Source organism: Dermacentor silvarum, chromosome 6 (assembly GCF_013339745.2).
Source record: "Dermacentor silvarum isolate Dsil-2018 chromosome 6, BIME_Dsil_1.4, whole genome shotgun sequence".
NCBI lineage: Eukaryota > Metazoa > Arthropoda > Arachnida > Ixodida > Ixodidae > Dermacentor > Dermacentor silvarum.
In genome coordinates this window covers 121915361-121935245 of record NC_051159.1, presented here as the reverse complement: position 1 = coordinate 121935245, position 19885 = coordinate 121915361, and the positions used below count along the sequence as shown (strand labels likewise).

The 19885-nt window shown below is 40.1% G+C and overlaps 1 protein-coding gene across 1 annotated transcript in view; it reads left to right on the top strand.

Annotated features, from left to right (window-relative positions):
• Positions 1-391: 391 nt before the first annotated feature.
• The window catches only part of LOC119455920 (hormone-sensitive lipase-like), a 32933-nt gene continuing 13439 nt past the window's right edge, over positions 392-19885 (top strand). Inside the window, 7 exon segments of the mRNA XM_037717454.2 lie at positions 392-1113; positions 10340-10528; positions 10530-10577; positions 11158-11205; positions 11207-11344; positions 13502-13618; positions 15849-15993. Of these exon segments, the coding sequence (XP_037573382.1) occupies positions 508-1113; positions 10340-10528; positions 10530-10577; positions 11158-11205; positions 11207-11344; positions 13502-13618; positions 15849-15993 (1291 nt within the window). The 5' untranslated portion in view covers positions 392-507.

The window sequence follows — 19885 nt, the reverse complement described above, 5'->3', positions numbered from 1 at the left end:
AATGTCAATACTTTATTTACATTTATGTGGGTTTGTCCCAGGCACGCAGGGGCGCAAAAAAGCATTACTTCCCATGCCACAGTGGCTTTTGGTCCCAGCCCGCTAATTGCGCACTATTTATAGTTGTTTTTATGTACGACACTCGGTGCTTGCAGAACTCAGAGCTGCAGACAGGCTGTCACTGCGCGCAAAGCACTTTTTAGATGGAAGCGTCGAGTCAATTAGCGCGGCGAAATAAGCGCTCTTTTTTTTTTTTTTTTTTTACCTCATCAGCACGAGCTATTTCTGTGCGAGATCGATGCATTCATCAGGGATTAGTTTCGCAAACTGCCGCAAGGTGAAGCGCGCCGCGCTCTCCGCCCCTGCCGTTTTCCCTCTCTTCCTCTTCCTGCCTTCCCCTTCCTCTCTACGCATCTCACGTTTTCTGTCGGTGCGTTTCGTTTCCCTCCGTCTCCGGTCGGAGGAAACAGGATTTTGTGCTGCGTGCAACTCGGTCATGTCAAGCAAATGTTGTGCTGTGGCAGCGATTCGGAAAACCTTGAGGACTGCAGGCCAGACTCGGCACCTGGACGCTGCAGTCTGGTGAACATGTCACGTATCGGGAGGCCAGGCTCCGGCCTCTACGAGATGCTGACGACAATGATCCGTGCGAACATCGAGTACTTCAGAGAAGTGGAGACGGAGACGGGAAGTAAAATACTCGCGCACCTGAACTCGATGCAAGAACTGCTGCATTGGGTCGAAGACTCTGCTTACAGAATATCGAGTTCAGCGCACCTGTTTGACTTCGACTCGGAGACGCCTGCGAACGGCTTTCGAAGTATCATCACAGTCGTGGATCGGTTCATCTTCTTGGCTGCCAAACTATGCAGAGCGCTGCAAATGAAGCGCGGTTCGCCGTTTTTTCGAGGGGAAAGTTTCGCGAAGGAATTAGGCGACCACGTCGGCATCTTGCGCGGCCTGAAAGTCGGCATGTCCATCCTGGAGCAGATGATGGAGCACACGGATAAAGGCAGTCTGTTCGTGGATGAAAACATGAAGTTTAACGACTTGTTTAAGGAGTTTGACAACTTTGACCCCACATCCTTCTACGGCCGCTGCATGGGATTTTACGTAAGTGATGCGTAAATTATCTTCTATCTTCTTAAGAGACCAGCTGAAAGTAGAACTTACTCACAGCGGAACATTACAGAGGCATATATCACAGAAGGCTTGGTTCGATTTGCATTCGCTGTATTCTTCGTGATTAAGGTGTTCCAAGTTAATGACACAGCAAGCGACACACACACACAGTCACATACGCGAAGGTAAACGACCGCACCTATCAGCGGGTGCAAATTGTTCATGCATAAATCTGGGCTCCTGTTAGACGTTCTTATTCGTCATTCCTGAACGAAAACTGACACTCAGTGGCTTAACGCGCAGTAAAATAAATATATTTATACCTGTGAAATAATATATTTACGCCTGTGGTGCATGTCATTTGCAAAGATAAATTTTTAATTTAGTATGTTTGATGTGTGCCCGTTGGAGTTATGAAATGTTTGTTGATATACTGTTAAAAATATATATACCCAGTTCTAGTCACTTGTTGGAAATCTACACAACAAGGTGAGTTGGATGAAAACACATTATTGCTGCACTCGGACAGAGTTTTCCTTCATTGACTTCTTTCCTCTTTCCTCATGTGTGTAGAGTTTGTGCTGGTTGGTATGTTTGTCACAGGCTGTGGGATGAATGGCTTCTCGTTGTTTGTCCAGCAGCCGTATAGAGTCAGCTGTATCACCTGCAGTGCGTTATGTGCGATAAAATGCAAGCTGTAGTTTTCCAGCGTGCAGTATTCATAACTGCATATCTATGCATTGGATAGCGGGTATTGCATTTGCAAAGCTGGCGTCTTTCATCGTCTACCCGATATCCTGTTGTACTGCGAGAGAGTGACACTATCAGAGGATATATGTGGTACCACTATGCTCACATCTTTGTCTTGTATGTTTCTTTGATATCATGTGCTTCCATTCTCTCCCCCTTTCTATGAAGGTCAGCTTATCTTTATCTTTTGCCTGCTTGGCTCAGTGAAGCGAGCAGTTATATACTGCACTACTGAAGTACTATACTGACTGAGGAAGGGGGGGGGGGGATGTCGATGCAGTGTGATAAATAATGAAGTCTTCAACATTAAAAAGAACACTTGTACACTCTACAGAGGCTTTTCAGCTTCCAAAATGACCAGTTTGAAATTTTTTGGCATGACTGGACTTTGTACACATAGGTGCACAACACAACAGTTCATAAATATGCAGGTGTCGCCTAGGCTCTACATTTGGTGACTGCATTGTGTTGCTGAGTTGTAGTCTTAAGTTAAAACAAACTCAAATAAGTATACACCTATATTTCACTGTCTGACTAGCTCTTGCCTGCATTTTATACTCAGCACTAGCCATTGTCTGTGCAAGTTCTTAAGCTACATGAGTCACACATTAAACAACAATTATGCAGACACATGCACCTATTTATGATAGTTGATTGTATGACGTACCTAGACATATTCAAGAAGTAAAAGATAGCATTTTTAGATCTAAGTGTCATTCCTGATTTTTTATATTCTTATTTTCTTATTTATGCTCAGGCTTTCAAGGCAGAAACAAGGCTAGGGGAACTTAGGCATTGGAGACATTTCCAGGGCTTTGGGGAGAAAAGAAAACACCTTAGGATAAAGTAAGAAAAGACAACAGTACAGGAAGGACACATGTTGCTGCAGGATTTCTTAGGTGCATTTTTTTGGGCAGTAAAATAAGTTGAAGACCAACATCCTTCCCACCCCGGGTCGCCTTCTCTTTCTTCTAATACTTCAGTCACATGGGGCACTTTCAATTGCGATTGAGTGTGTGAGCGATCTAATTTCTCAATTGCAGTTGGCTCCCTTCTTCAGCTCGCACAAAGGAACCAATCGTACCAATCATGATCGAGAAATTTGATCACAATCCATCTCGATAGCAATCGAAGGGTCCTGTGTTACACTGGTATGAGATGTTCCTTTTCTCCCTAAGTGCTGGAAATGTGAAATTTTTTTCAGACATTGTACTTTTATAAGCAAAATGATCAAAGCAAAATTTGAACTTTTATACAAGGAACATGCACCAAACACATTAATGACAACTTGAGAAGTTGTAACATGCTTGAGCATCTGGCACTTCAAGCGTGCTCGTAGAACTTTGTACCAGGAATGGGAACCTGGAGATATCAAATGTGTATGGCGCAAATATTGTAGTTATGGAGGCACAGCTTATGATGGGCAGTACATTCCTTAAAAAATGGTTGTGACAATGATATGGAAATTCCAATTGTAACTAGGGTTTCCGAGTGTAACTAAGGATATATTAAGGATTAAGTTTGAATGGCCCCGCAAGATATGTCCACGATAAAAGTGGTAGGAGATAATGGAGTAGCAGTAACAAAAAAACAACAAGGGTGTAATGTTCAAACACTATGCAACATTTTGTGCACAGTGTCTCACGATTACAAATGCACCATGCAGAGACATGCAGTGCTGAAATTATAGTAATTCATAAAGAAAGTGGGGTTGAAGAAGTAAAAAGTTGGAGCTATAAGGTTCAATAAAGCAGATAGGCAATTTTTAGTAGAATCGGAGTACCATTTCATTTCACTTAGCGCCGGGAACAGGTCGATGTTTAGATGCATTATTAAGCAAATTTATATCCATCATCACATTGTTGAGAAATCTTCAGAATATGATAAACATCCCATCATGTGGCATTTGTGGATTATAAAAATTGATTTCATTCGGTTGAGATGCAAGCAGCCATGCAGGCATTTTGTGATGAAGGTATGAATGAGGCACATATGAAAGTCTCAGAAAATATATCCAAGAATTGCATAGCTTCACGAAATAGTGTAAGAATATCAGTCCAAATGGGTGTCAGGCAAAGTTGCACAATCTCTCTGTTTTATTCGTAGCCTGCTTGCAAGAAGTAATTGAAATACTAGATTGGGAATGGATTAGGTGTAAGGATCGACTGGAAACATCCTGGCAAGCTGTAGTTCACAGGTGACATTGTTCTGTTAAGAAAATCCCGCCATTACTTACAACACTTGAGTATCTGAAATGGCAAAATTTCAGAAAATGCTTTTCCTTTCATATCATCACCTGCTCATAACTGGTCAATCCTGGGGATAATGTTGGCAGAGTGTTGTTTGGTCCACTGACAAAGTGTGAGAAGGAACAGAATTGGAATAGAATTGTTGCGTGATCCAGGTCTTGGCTGACAAAAAATGTAACGTTTCAACTTGCAATCCTACTTGTTATAACCTAACTTTCTTATAATGAAATTGAAAGGGAAGGCAAAATTACTTCAGTATATGCAATACTTCTACATTCATTATTGCATGTACTGCAATATGAATCTCCATGGAGATTTCAAGGAAAATTTTCCTTACTTCGTTATATCCTGTTTCATTACAATGAGGTTTGTCAGTGTGTATATATATATATATCGCTTGTTTTTCGCTCATGCCATTTTTGATAACAAACTGACAGGCAGATATTCTCAGTGTGGACTGTGTGCAGCTGACAACTGCTGCACATTATTTGGTGTTGAACTGGATTGTAACCTGAAGTAGCATCACATCACAAGGAAAAGAAAAAAAGAAACAGTGTATGGGCGTCCAGATCATCATCAAAGCTTGTCCTATTTTTAGGTGCTCTACACTTACATCTATTACACCTTAGTTCACTATTATGTTAATTATGGTATATAATTTGGGGGATATAAGAGGGGCGCTCATAAGGTTCCACACTACAAAGAATGTAATTTTTATATTCCACCAAAACTAAGAGAGATGTGCGCTCATTTTGATGCCTGTTGTATATGCATGCTCCATTTTGTAGTACTGGTAGTACAAACTTTATGAACACCCCTTAGTGTAGCTCACATATCTGATATTGTTGCACACATTACAGAATCAGGCTGTAAGGTTGCTTATGTTTAATCCACTCCATACTAATGGCAAAAAACTCCTTCATGGCAGTAATATTCTGACTGTCTATGAGCTAGTTAGCTGCTGTCTTTTGTTCAGGTTGTACAAAAAGGAAGTCCCTGTTGCAATAATTTTAACAGCATATCTGGTCAATACTAATAATGCAAGTTCTTGCTTCAGTTAATAACTTCCTTCTTCCAAAAGTAGGTACTAACCATGGTAGACAGTTCCCTTTTCATGTGTTTTATTTTGGAACAAAATATCCTCTGCTAATAAGATCATTACTGTATATACCAAATAAATTTTTATTGATGTAGGCAGAAGTATTGTTGCTGTTTTTAACTGCTGCATGCTTTATTGATGTGGAATATATTTGGTTCTATGGTCTTCATTGTTCTCATTCTTTGTATAAATAACTCATTAAATTTCTTTCTATTGCACTGGCTTTAATTAAGCTATCATTTTTTTAACATGTCTATCCCTACTTCTTTTTTTGCTGAGCTTTTGATTGTTGTGCTTTGCCTTTATGCTTGCCGTTGTGCTTTACCTCTTTATAGGCTTCTTTTATATCTTTGTTTTGCATTGTGTAATTGTTTTTTGATTGAAATTTTCAATTAACATTGTATAGTGTTCTTGTTATTAGCAGTTGCCCTTGATACAGCCATACTACACTCTGAAACATAAGACTTCCTTGTTTATTATGTTTTTTCATTGCAATTTATTCTTTCTGCAACATTGAAGAGTAAAGTGGGTCACCGTACAGTCACTGACAATGGGAGCTTCTCTTATATAATACATTTATCCATATGTGTAATGTAACTTTAAAAGTCTGAAATCTGTATGGCTATCAGTATTGAACAGAAACTTGAAAAGAATCTAAAGACCACAAAACAAGTTATTGAAAAGAAAATACTAGGCTTAATGCTTACGGATGTGAAGGCAGCAGTATGGATGACACATCAAATAACAGCTGATGATATTCTACCCGGAATTCTGTTAGGAAGTGGGTGATAATGCATCAGTGCTTTATTAGAGTAACAGAGTAGGTGTTAGGAGGAAGGTGAAAATAATCAGGGGTGGTAGAGAATTTTAATATACAGTTGAATCTCGATATAGCGAATTGTCTGATATGATGAAATTATCATAAAATTTGGTTGGTCGATTATGTGGCTTTTCACAGAGTATTCTGCTGCTATTACGAAACTAAAAATTGAAGATCCATGACATTGGTTATAGCAAAGCAACCATTTGTTCACTTATATCTCAAAGTGTCTATCCTGGTAGCAAAAGTGACTGATATCCAGCAAGATCAACTTAAAATGGCACATTCTGGTTATGTGTCCATCCCGTGGAATCATACTGATCGCACAGTTGAGTATTAACAATGTTGCAGAGCACATGTGTGTCATTTAGCGTCGTTCACATGATGCGTATCAGTTCAGCAAGTCACCGATGGGCCATCAACACTGACAGCTAGGACACCTTTGCTGGCCTGACGAAGGCATCATACATTTCTGTTGCATAGACACCTTCACTTTTTTTTTTGCCAATGTCAGTGTGTACATTTATAACATATGTAGAATATAATAAAGGTATATTTGTGTCTGGTCCAACTTCATTATAATCAAGGTTTGACTGCAGCGAATTACATAAGAAAATATGAGGGTGCAGGTAGGGTTTAATTAACTCATGACACGCAAAATTCTATTCGTCTAAGAGAGGCCTTTGTCCTGCACTAAACAACTATTTTGTTACCGTGCCTATAGAAATAGACCAATTTGATCGACAGTCTTTCTGCGCATTGGTAAGCAGAATTCTGCTACTAGCAACATCATGCACCATATGAAATATAGACTGAACATTAACCATTTTTCAGATTTGTCAATGTTTAGCAGAATGGGGAGTCTGGAAAAAATAAAACTTCCACTGGGAGGTGTCGTCAAAACTAGACTCCAAGTGCTCCTAGCATTTCTTCAATAAAAAGACGCAAGACTCACGCTTTGGTTGACTCTGCAACATAATTTTAAATGACAGCAGCAGTGAAGACGCAGGAACTTCTCTCGGGTTGTCAATTTTCCGATCCGACGTATAGGCTGTCTTAATTATGTATAAAGCAATAGTAGGGGGGGATCCCCATGAATGCGTGCTATTTTGATAATTGTGTTCAACTAATAATATCAAGCGCAACTTTATTTTCCCCACAGCGGATTGCTTTTATTATGAATAAATGCGCTTCGACAGCATATGCACAAATTATTACGAGCAATCCTACCTGTCGTATGGGGTTTTCACTCGTACAAGAGCACACAGTTGATTTCAGACTGACCTTTGACCGCAGTTTGACTACTTGTCTAATCTTGTACATTTTGAACCCTGTCTGTGTAAGTGCCCTTATTCATTACTGTACAATATTGTGCAACACTACATTACTGTACAGCAAAGCAACATAACAAAGCACGTGAGGCTCCAGTGCCAGTTGTATGCACAGTAGACCACCTTGCTTGCCCAGAAATGCTGATCGAATGTAATGATCAAATATGATGCTCCTTGACCTGACAACCGTTGCTTTGTGAGCCTAAAGAATGGAGTAAAAAACAAACCAGGAGCCTGCCGCTATGAGTAAAATCAAATTCTCCCTGTACAATAGGAACTTACCCATTTTCGCATTTGCGTACTGCTTTGCCACATAGCATGGGCATCACTATGGCTAGTATTGATGCCATCAAATCTTCATAATATCTTATTTGCGTGACCTGGCTTACGAAATTGGGAACTAGGAACCAGGTGCATATTTTGTATATTTCAGTTTCTTTTTTTTACTTTCAGTACTTATACTAAAAATAACAAATTGTTACTTTCAATCATGTTATTTCAGGTGCTTCTGTGATGTTTCACATAAGAATTCTGAAAAATTGTGTGAGCAATTATTACTGCTATGCATTCATTCAAAGCATCAGTGATCAGGCTGTAATTTTATGTGTCACAGTATATGTTTCGACTACTACATCTCGAAATAAAATGTTCAAACATAATAGCACTGAAAACGAGCACATTTCTGGCTGTAACGGAACAGGACAGGACTAGGTGCCGTGCTGTTGCTTTGATTTTTATGACTGTTGCAAAAGATATGTGTTTGTGAAAAGATTTTTGGAGAATTCTGGGAAGGCCACTGTGTTATAAATAATGCCGAAACTGTTCTAATCACTGACTGTGTAACTGTCAGCGGAGTCTTGCTCATCTTTATCACTTTGACACAATGAATAGCTTTACATAGATTACTTTCGTTATCTGATCAATCATGAGCACTTCGTGTAGCCACTTTTTCTTTGTTGCCTTTCATGAAGCAAGCAGAGCAACATACACTTTGCAAAGCAGCCTTTGATATAAGCGTGGTGTGATTGTGATTGCTTGATAGATTAGATCTACTTCGCCATTACCCTGCTATTTCCTATTCTGTATTGTAGCTGTTGAGTGCCATAATAGCTCTAGTTTCATTTTGCCAAAGTTCACAGAAGCGGTGGTTCCATTTGGCTCCTGATTGTTATTGTCATGCCTATGGCGAGCAACTAAAATTTGTCCCCTCGTATCTTTTATCTCAAAGTTCCATTTAGGCGACTTTCATTATCTGTAGTCCTTGTAATTATCCCATGTGGGTAGGTGGTCTGGAATGCAAGTGTTCGAATTTGTGATTTTTGTGTGAAAACATATATTGCTGATCAACTGTTGTGACTTAATGGCACCCTGTATTTATTACGGAAAAGAGCTAGCTATTAAGTAACAATTGTCATAGAAGATTGGCTTATGAAAGCATCTGCTTGAAAAAGTCAATGTTCTTTCATTGCACACAGCACAATACAAAGCTTTGTGGAAATTTAATAAGATAAAATTACAATCTCGTTAAGATTTTCTGAACTCTGTCATTGCCTTGCATTTATAATGCTGCTTGATTGATAAAAAAAAATAAAGAAAATGGGCCACGGCACCTCTTCCCTCAAGCAGACTGATTTTGTAGTCCTTTTTCATTCTTTCTTTCTGTGTTCTTTTTTGAACAAGACTTACATACCTGAGCTGGAACGTTAAGTAAATCATTTTTTGTTATCTTTTATTCGTGAAAGGACTGATGGCTGTCCAGAATGTGTCCTGAGCTCGTGGTTCTAATGTCTCACAATGATGGAAGCAAGCTTTGCTTTATCCCTAAAAAAATTATTTACTACTCACCTCACAAAAAGGTTGTGCAAAATGGTATGAGATGACACTCTGGTATGCAACATTGTTAATGCAGTCAGTTTACATGCCACACAATCTCACATAAATGCAGATGCCTCTAGCTGTTCACTGTGCTCTTCTTTTCATCAACAAATATTTCCTTGCTCGCATTAGGACTGTCACAGTTTCAAATGTCCTTTTTTTTGTGTGTGGACTATGGTTTTTTTGTTGAAAAATTTAGTGCTAAAACAAAAATGTGAAGAAGAGAGCACAACACGGATCACAACATATTGTTTTTGTTGAAAATCATGCTGCCTTTGCTCCTCGTGTTGACGCACTGTGCAGCTCAGTGCCTGTTATTGTTCAGCTGGCACTTCAGCTTGCATAATTCCTGCACACTTCCTTTCCCTTCCTCCTTCTGGCTCCTTTGAGGAATAACTTTTCCAGTCTCTCATCTTGTCAGTCCTTAAACACCAATCTAGGCTCTGCTGGCTCAATACTGTTGATTGTGGTGTTTGGTGAGTGCCTCTGCCACCCTTCGTATCACCACATTGGGCTGTATTGGAATATCTGACCAAAAAAGTGTGCATGAAAGACCGTAAGCTGTTGGAGAGAGCTGTCACAAGTTGCAGATATGGGTTTCAAAACTTTAATTAATATTGTATTTAAAGAAGACACTTCCTGCTGCTAAAGCTGCAGTCATTTTTATTTCAACTTCTCAGCCGGCCGTCACTATTAAGGATGATGCTATCTGTTGCCAAACTTTGCAGTGAGATACCAACGGGGGTAGGCAATCCAAATCTGGCATATGATTTCAATTATGAACAGTATTGCCAATGTCTGCACATGCATAATGGAGAAAATTCACAGATTGAAAATTTCTGTTAAGAATCTTTTCGCATGTTTTCTAAATAACAGCTGAAGACTTAGTGCTTTTGATGATAAGCTTTTCATTGTGGCACGAAGAAAGGGGTGGGGTTAGAGGGTGGGAGAGGATTGGAAAGGAGAGGTGCAGTTCATTGGTCCCCTTAATATAGTGGCTGTTGTAGTAAGTCACCTGTGCATTCATTTATCCTTTGTAAATCCCACTGATGCATATAGCATTGCTTAAGCTGGCTTTTTATCTCCCTTTCAGTTTTGCGATGCTATCAGGCGGACACTACGTAAAGGCCATGCTGTTTTGTCAGCCTACAGGGACCACTATTACCAAACTGGTAGCAACTTTGGAAGCACCACAACGTTGATCTGGAGGTTCGGAAAATACAGCATGGATACAGAACTGCGAGCCAAGCAGATGGTGGAAATGCGCAAGAACGTCCACACCTGATTTTCTCAAATCTATGTGGTCACTTAATGAGCAGGTTCTTCTTAAGGTGTGTGTTCCTTCTTCACTCCAGTAGTTTATTTAGTAACATCTTTTGTGAAAGCCTTTACTTCTAACTGCCCTTTGTGATGGTTGAATTTTATAGAAAGTTGACTCAGGGCAAGTCCTTTGTTTATTAATAGTTTTACAAATATCTAAGAAATAACATATGATAGGAAAATGAGTGTGTTAATGCAGTTCTAATCAACCATACAAATATGCATTCTCATCTATAGAGTAGAAAAATATTTGCTGCAAGTTGACCATTGGAATTTGCTCTTAAGTTGGGTTCTAATTGTGCAATGTAGTGAAATGGAAGTATCCCCTTTAGCGAGATTGTGCATCTGCTGAGCTTCTCCCCTTTTCTTGAATCTATTATACGAGAGTCTCATGCTTATGGATCCTGTCATGCAAGGCAGAGAAAGAGTGTGGTCACTTGCATCATTTGACCTGTATCTCTAAGACAAGAAGACGTTGGCAGCACAAAATACACCTTGTGCAGTGTGCGCTAGCTTAGAAGTTTCTTCTTTGTCAGGATAAGAAAGAAGCTTGTCCCTGTGTGATACCTGCCTCTTATTTCCCGCTTATAGAAAGTGAACAAGTTTATTTCTTCGTCGCTGCAAGTTTGCTGCGATGTAGGTGGTTCCTCTTGAACGTCTGGGCCTGCCAAAGGTCGACGAACCGTCCACTCTTGTAGAGATCCCTTTTCCCTCAGCTCATGGTCCCCCTGCTCCTGTACGATGCCGGCTACTGTCATCTGCAGTTAGAGATGGAATGGTAAGCTGTGACTGTTTAATATGTCATAGTATTGTAATGAGTTGTAGCAGTGAGTAAGTTTTAACCCTTTACCTCCCAAATTACTTTTGAAAACGTTACCAGAATACCAATTGTTTAAAAATGGTTGATGGAATTGGCACAATAAATAAATGCGAGAAATACATTTGAGAATTATATATCTATTCGGAGAACAATAATAAAATTTTTCTTGTATGTTAAAGAAAGTAGGCTACACTGCACTGCTTGAACTTTGCTTTTTCAGTGTCAATTAAAGTTTAATAAAAGTAAACGTACGAGACACGACTTCCCTGTCCTGTGAGAGTTGTCACTGCAGCTCACTGCCACGTGGGGTCACAATTAGTGCTATAGGAAGGCCTCATTTAGTGTGGTCTGTATTAATGGCCTTACTTATTAATTAAGTGTGCTGCCCACCTAACACCATTTTTCTTATTGCCAATTTTAAAAATGCTTCCACCGAGATTTCCAATTTTTTCAGCACTATCTGTGACAGAAAAAACAGAACTAGCTGCGTGGATGTGCTTGGATTGTATTTGGTGAAATAAATTGGCACTTTTTACTCCGTGCTCTAGCCCAGCTCGTTCATGGCAGCTGGTATGCAAAGCGTGGGGACGTGCCTAGCTTGTCTACTGGATGTAAAGGGTTACTGCTTCGAGGTATCTGGCAGCCACATAACATTCCACTTAAATAAGTGTCTGGGGAAATATTCTGCCAAGTAGATAACAAAGTCTTGTTCATTTTCTTTCACTTGCACTTAGCTGGAAGCAAGTATAAGTGGCTCTCGTGAAGCAGATTATCTGTGCATAAACTTACCATTTGTTAAAAAGGTTTGCAGAGGCAACAATAAGTTGCCTATTGACAGAGCTGATGCTTGCAATAATTAAGTAAGTTCCTGCCTCGCCGCATTTTGGGCTTGACCTATGCTTGGATTGAACCTTTGTCTTCCAGGACTGCAGCCATTAGGCTACATTTGCACATATACATCTCTTGTGCCAAAGCCAACTTAGCCCTTTGAGGTAATTGGCATGTGTGGCATGTGCCAGTTTCTCACACTCATTCTTTTCTCATGACATCTACCACTTTGAGATGCTGTCTTAGACTACGCTGTCTTCGGGACCGGCCCGCATTCCCCAGTCCTGACCTCATAACAGCTAACGTTAGGCTGTGCAACATTGCACCGCCTTCATGGTCAGCCCAGGTTGAACAGGTTTTAATGTTTGTCCACTGGAGTACAGATTCTATTGTCGTTCTAATGTAGACTACGTGACATAGACGTAAGTACGGTACGATTGTTTAACACTTAATTGCAGATGACGTCACAATATGTGTTTCTCTAGCTTACACCTGTCCACTACCTATATAAAACCCAACACTCAGCATGTCATAAACTCAGGTTGACGGGCCGGAGTACAAATCATGCTGTATTCGCCATACAATCATTGTCACCATCATCATCGTCTTGTCACGTCAACACTTACCTGGTCCACCAGGTAACGCTTTGCAGAACACCGAATGATTCTGGATAGCCAGCTACCTGTAAAATGCTTTGCATAACATAGATTCCCACAATGCAAGGAATCTGCGCGTAATTTCTTTCCTTTGTTACTTTGACTTGTCGACTTACTGTGGAGCAACGTACTGCCAATGGCATAGCTTCTTAACGGTGCATAAGTTTGTTTACCCCCTTCCCTCTCCTGCACGCAAGCATGCACACACACATAGTTATATAACTTCGTGCAAGCTACTCCTAGTACTCTGAAGCTAGTTCTACATGTAAAATGTGTTTTTGTAAACTGCATAATAGTAGTAGCTTATCTAAATGCTTTTCTGTACAACTGGACAAATACTTTTTTTTTTTCCGCACACTTTTAATCTTGTAAAGCAGACAGAAGCATACAAAGAAGTGATGCTGTTCGAGCACAATATTCTGATTATAGGTTACTACTATTTGTTTTGTAAAAGATCTTCTAGTTCAAACCAGTGCAAAGCAAGCACTTGAAAGAGCTGTTATCCATGGCCCTTCTTGCTTTGTTTATGACACTGGACAGTGCGTACTTGGCTAGAGTTGAAGGTCATGCCCAAAACATTGTTTCTTTTTTGTTTGTTTTTATTTTGTTTCTTTTTCTCTTTTGCATTTAGCAATCACTGCTGCCAAGCAACCTTCTCAACTCGTCTGATGTCCTGCCACCTTCTCATGGTCTCATATTGCATTTTCATGGTGGTGGCTTCATTGCCCAGTCTGCTGAGTCCCACGAGGTGTGTATAGAGATCGGATATAAACACAAAATGCAGTACAGCAACACTTAAAATTTCTTTATTAGTCACATGTGTGACATGAATAATCAGAACAAGGTGCCTTTTTCTAAAGAAAATCTAAAAAGCATGGAGGAAATATTGAGGAACTATGCTCTTATGGGGAAAAAAAAAAAAAAAAAAAACGAGACAAAGAAACAACAGGAGAACAGGCAGAGCATTCTTGCCTTATTCACTGTCATGTGGGAAACTTAGTTATTGAGGTTTATGATGGCATGTTTGACACAAGAACAAAGAAAAAAAGAAAGATGTTCTGAATATATAAAATGTACAACTTGATCTGTCTCTTGGTTTATGAAGTGCAAATCCTGGATAAAATGCTTAGCACATGTGGTTTAAATATTTATCCCATTGTGCATCATGCCAGGCTTAATTAGGACTCGGGATAAGGAATTATTAAAATTAATTAGCTTACACTGTTTGTCAGTACTTTAAAAAAAAAAAAACATTTTGCCTTCCTTAGAGCAGCAGTTGTTATGGGCCACAAGGAGAACTGGTCAGAGAAAAGTAGCAATGATCAGAGAATACGAAAAAAACATAAGGTTGGTGTACACCTTGCAAGGCCTCTTGCAATTGAAGAACTCTGTTGAAATGCAAGACTGTGTGGTTTGTGCAGAGTATTACTATCACTGGTACTTTTGGTGTATTTTTCTGCACAGTAATTATCTTTTTCATTCATGCAGCGCATACATCCTGGAAGCAATAGGAACTATGCCTGTACAATTTTTTCAGAAGTATGGCAGAAAAAAAAAAGTTAGCCAGCTCAAAGGGAGCATGACCATTATTCATGGATGTCACAGGTTGCTGTGACAGTGTGACACAAACTTAATTCCAAAAAGCTTGTGTAATGACTCTCTACATTTTTTTTCTTTATAGACACTTGTTAGAGACAGTTGCTTTAAGGTTTGGTTTCATCTATTTCATCTATCTCATTTGATAGATGAAATGGATGACCTGGCTCGCATTTATAGGGCATAGTCCCCCCCCCCCCCCTTTTTTTTTTCTTTTTGTATTCTGGGAGAATTAGTTGCGGGAGCAGTTGTATATGGCGTGTAACATTTAATTGCATGTTGAGAGTTTGCATGTTCTTTCATTAATACTGTAGTTAAAATAGGTTAACCCCTTAACTGGGAAATTGCTTACTCAAGAACAACCACACCTTGGGGAGCTTTTTCAAAGTTTTGTTTTAATCTAGAAAAAAGATTTTTTTTACAACACCGTTGATATGCAACAAATAATTACTTATTTAACATTGTGTTATGCTGCTTTTCGCTTCAGAAGGTTGTTTTCATGTGAAAAGTCTTGTAAGCATGGTGCAGCACTCGGGGCAACATAACAGTCCTTCATCTTGCTTCCTTGGGTACTTTGCGTTCTGTGCAAAGGACACACATTTTGTGCAGGTACTTCTTGGTTGCTGATGGGTCATGGAAGTTGTTAAAGTGACTTGCTGAAAGCTGATCCCGAAAGTCGTTCTCGTCTTCTCTGTTGCCAGTTTCGCTGTCAAAGTCACTGTCGAGTTCCGACACATATTAATTGTCAGTGCCGTCACTATGCTCCAGCAACGCTGCACTTTCGCTGCTTGTCAAATCGTTTTGCCTCCTCGCGGAATCCATGTTTGGAAGTTTGGTACAATTCGCGTCAAAATTGAGATTTCCTACTGCCAGAAAGTCACGAGTCTGTAGAAGCATTCCCCACCACCTGCTCTCCGCTTTTCAGTCTACAAAACCAAAGTGGTGCCATTTAGAAAACAAACATCTCACCGTCATTCACTATTCTTTTTCTGAGAGATGGCAGAGTATATTCTGCTTGATAAAAAATGTATTTCTTTTGAATCAGGCTTTTCTATGCAGCGAGAAACTCATGCTTCCCTAGATGCGCTTCCCATGGCGTGGTCAACTGGTGCGCCCTACAGATGCACTCTCCAGTTAAAAGGTTCACAGTGTGCCACAGTTTAAGTTAGCAACAAGGTTGTTGCTTTGGGTGAAGATACTGGCATTAATATTTGTGCATGTTCAAATAATTTTTTAATATTTTTGTCTCCTATGAAATCTGCAATGTTTTCCAACTTTATTCTGGAGAACACAGAGCAGTGCTTTCTATGGTGTGAGCTGCATTGTTTGTCACACATTTATTTTACACCGCGTTCACTCTGTAACAATTTTTCTTTGTACAGATCTACCTGAGGGACTGGGCTCGTCTGGTTAACGTACCAATTCTCTCAGTGGACTACTCCTTGTCGCCAGAGTACCGTTATCCACGGGCATTGGAAGAAGTGGCCTTCGTGTATGGCTGGGTTCTCAACAACTGCCACAAGCTAGGTACACACGCCTTTCATGTGTTTCTCTTGGTTGTTTCATGAGTGTCCATCTTTGTGTGTGGCATTTTCTGGCATCAAGAAGTACACCGGGTGTGTTTTAAACTTTGGATGGGAACTACTGAAGCTTACTGAAAAGTGAATTTGGTTTCCGAGTGCAGTGATTGCAGCCTGTTCTCATTGTCATGTGAGAGTGAACCTCACTAGTGTATATCTGTGTCATAGTTTTTATGGAACTTTCACCTTATGACACTTTGGCTAACGTGTCGTAAATTTTGCAGCAAACTGTTTTTATCATACTCAGTGCCAATCATGTATGCCTTCTGCCAATACATATAATCCCTGCACCTCCCTTGTCACTTGCTTTGAAGGGTATGGCAAGGCGGAAGCTTCTTGCCATCTTTGTTGAAGGTACCATAGTGAACAAATGAGATGTGAACAAGTTAGGCTTAATATATGCGCACAAAAATCCCCCGCATACTGAGAAAAATCTGGGGGGATCTCTACAACGTGCAGCAGCTATGCATGATAAAGAGCAAAAGGCCTGCCGTATCATACATCTTCTTCAACTTCGTTGCCTGTTTATGACTGCCTTGTGTACCGTGATGGGGTGTGACATGGGGTGAGGGCTACACTGAACTCTTTCTGTACCATCGTGGGCAAATGAAAGGCAAACGGGAAAATAAAGTGTGATGTTGCAACGCTGCTTATCCATTTGCGAAAGATAGTGAAAGCACCATACTACACTTAGAAGGCAAAATCTTGCTGACGTGACATGCACTAGTGAAATAGTAAATGAAACAATGTGTTGGTGGCGGTGGTGGTGGTGGTGGTGATGTTGAAGCAGGCGGGGTTAGCCTGGCATACATCTAATTAAGTATCTTCTCAGGAAACGCTAGTGACAGGAAATGGTTTGTATGTATTTCGTTCCACTATAAAGTATGTCTGTCTAAGGAAACTTGAATTGCTGTACTTGGCAGAAACGTGCATCAAGTAGCAGCAAAAGAATGTGATATGCTTCTTAGCATTGCACTAAACTGTGGCACTAAGTATCACTGAACGAGCCTTGTTGGGGGGGAAGCCCTGAGCTTGTACCCTTTTTTGTACTTACCGCAGCTGCTCTTTCATCACCCTGTACACCTCAAGGGCAGATGCTGAGCCATTACCCCATTCCCCTCCCCATGTGCAGGGTAGCAAACTGGACTAAGTCTGGTTATCCTCCCTTCTCTCTCTGAGCCATCAGAAGAGACACAGCTAGTCCTCAGTCACAATCTTGCATTCTTACGTGATTTTTATATAGGCAAAGAAGATCTGGCTTTGCTACTTGAAGTTGAACAGAGAATTGAATTTTCTGTTTGGACTTTTTGTTGAGCTGCAAAATATATGTTGTGCTTATTTGAACTACTGGTGCAGGTATGATAGTGTAATAAATCTACGGTTACAAAAGCCATGTCGGAGTAATAATAATAATAATAATAATAATAATAATAATAATAATAATAATAAAAGAAGACAGTTTATTGCTTGCTTGTATGCTCAGTTTGAAGAATGTTTTACACTGGGATAGCATGATCACAAAGAACCAAGAAATTGTTTTATGTTTCAGTGACATGTTTTATAACAAGTAGTCGCTCTCGACATAAAAAGTGTGTTACATATAGTACCTAAAGCTTGGCACAGAGAACGATATAACAGAGGGCAGCAGGAAGGAGCAGTGAAAAATCAACAGAATTGAGATAATGCTCGCGGTTAGAGGTATGCAGCATGAGCATGTATAGTACATCTTAGAAAACACTGCATTTGTCGCACATTACCTGTTGGGAAAGAGCTCTCGATTCACTCTGTGTGCTTCAGTGAAAAGTGTTTGTACAGGCAGGAGTAGGGCGTGCAATTTAGGTAGGTTCATGGTTCTCTTCGAAAAGATTTTAAAAATTAATGTTTTTCTTGGTGTGCAGTTCACTCTACTACAGAATAGCTGAGGTTATGTTGTGTTCCATTCCATTGGTTACACTGTGTCTGCTGGTTAGCAGATGTAAAAAAATTGAATAAGGTCATGTTTACTGGGCTGTTGGTGAGACATTTCCTTTTCATTGGTCTGCATACCTGCATGCGCTCCGATGTCCTATTTTCCTTGAAATGCTGTACAAGACTTGCAGCATTTAGTAAATTGAAGAAACAAAATTTATGTCTCCCCAGGCGCTGCTCTGCAGTTTCCGAATTAAAGGAACATAGAGTGCATGTGATGTCCTGGGATAATGCCATATGCTCTCTTGCTTATTGTTCTTGCATTTCCAGTGCATTTCACTCATTGGAACTTTTCCGCTTTCCTTCATTACTGATAAGCATGTACACGTAATGACTATCTTTTCTTTTTCACTGTGTCATCTTGCGCAATTTTATGACTTTTTAATACAACTGTTGCTGCTGCTTCTTTTGAAACAGTTTCTGACTAAACCTGCCATGGTGGCTTAGTGGTTGCGATGTTTCATTTCTGTGTGAAAGGTTGCATGTTTTATTCTTGTCTGCGGCATGTGTATTCCGATGGAAATGGAATGAAAAAATACTTGGTCAAAATTAATTTAGACGCTTCTCCCCACTTTTTTTCCCCCGCTCCCAGACTACAGTGTCGTCCATAATCGAAGTGCTGGTTTGAGTTTTTAAGAGATCAGTAAATCAACCCATGAATCAACTTCTGACTTAATAAGCCATAGTTGCACTTCTGTGTGTTGTGATGAGCTTTCTTCCAATTTGCAGGTGGCTTGTCTCATTCTGGTTAGATGACATGCAAAACAAGTAAAGCTGCACTGTGTGGGTGTGCTTTAATTGATCACTGATATATTGCATTTTTGCTGGCATTATTGGGAACATTGCTTTGTTAAGTGTCTTTTTTTGTACCTTCTTACCTGAAGAATTAAGCACACAACCATCGCTTGCGAATATATGACCATCCACAAATCTTTGTGTGACCACAAGAGAAGCAGTGAGCTCTGTACTTTGACTGCGATATTGTTACCTACAGACATTACAGATAGTGGCACATTTATGGGTCTTTTGCTGTAGGCACCTTGAGAAGCCTTTTGCGTGCAGCAAAAATTGCCTTTGCATTTACAGTTATGCTTTGGAGAAGGCCCAGCGTGCAATCTGCCGTAGTTCCAATGCCGTGGAGCAGTGGCGATTGCACAGTGCCTGTTTGTGTATTGATAAAGATGTCACAATCTGCTAAGCCAGAATGCAGCATGCCTGGCTTGTGCAGTACGAGACGTTGTTGAGGGCCTCCATTGTTTCGGTTCACTGATAAGACAGGCGATAGCTCGGCGAGGAACTGGAGGGCCTTGCTCTGAATAGGTTCAATGGCAGGATGGGTCAGGGTCATAGCACGTGCTCTGCTGTGGAATGCTGCTTCCATCTACTGTGTTGTTGTTTATTATTCAAGCTGATTCACAGAATCTTGAGAGCTGATGTTTGCATTCGAAGTGTACACATTGCAAAGTTGCAAGCACTTTCTGCAATAATAAAGCAGCAGCTAGGGTAAACTCATAATATAGTTCATGGTTGAAATAAATCGTCATAGAAAGAGAGAGAGAGGAGTAGTAAAAAAAAAAAAACTCTGTGCAGTCCAATATACCATGTTTAGATTTGGAGCTTCAGCACATGTAGTGGGCTCTTCTGTGAGGTTCTTTCTGTGTGCCAGTTTTTTCTTTTTATTAGAGGGACCTTGTGCTATACCTACTGGCTGTTTCAGTTTAATTTTCTTTAATCAGCAAGCCATTGTAATTGCTTATTTATTCCTGGTGTGATAGCTTTGGACTCAGCTGTTACTAGTTCTATCTGTAACTCCTTCTACTGTTGTCTTACATTAGTTCAACTTCTTAGAGGCATTGACTTTTTATTTGAGT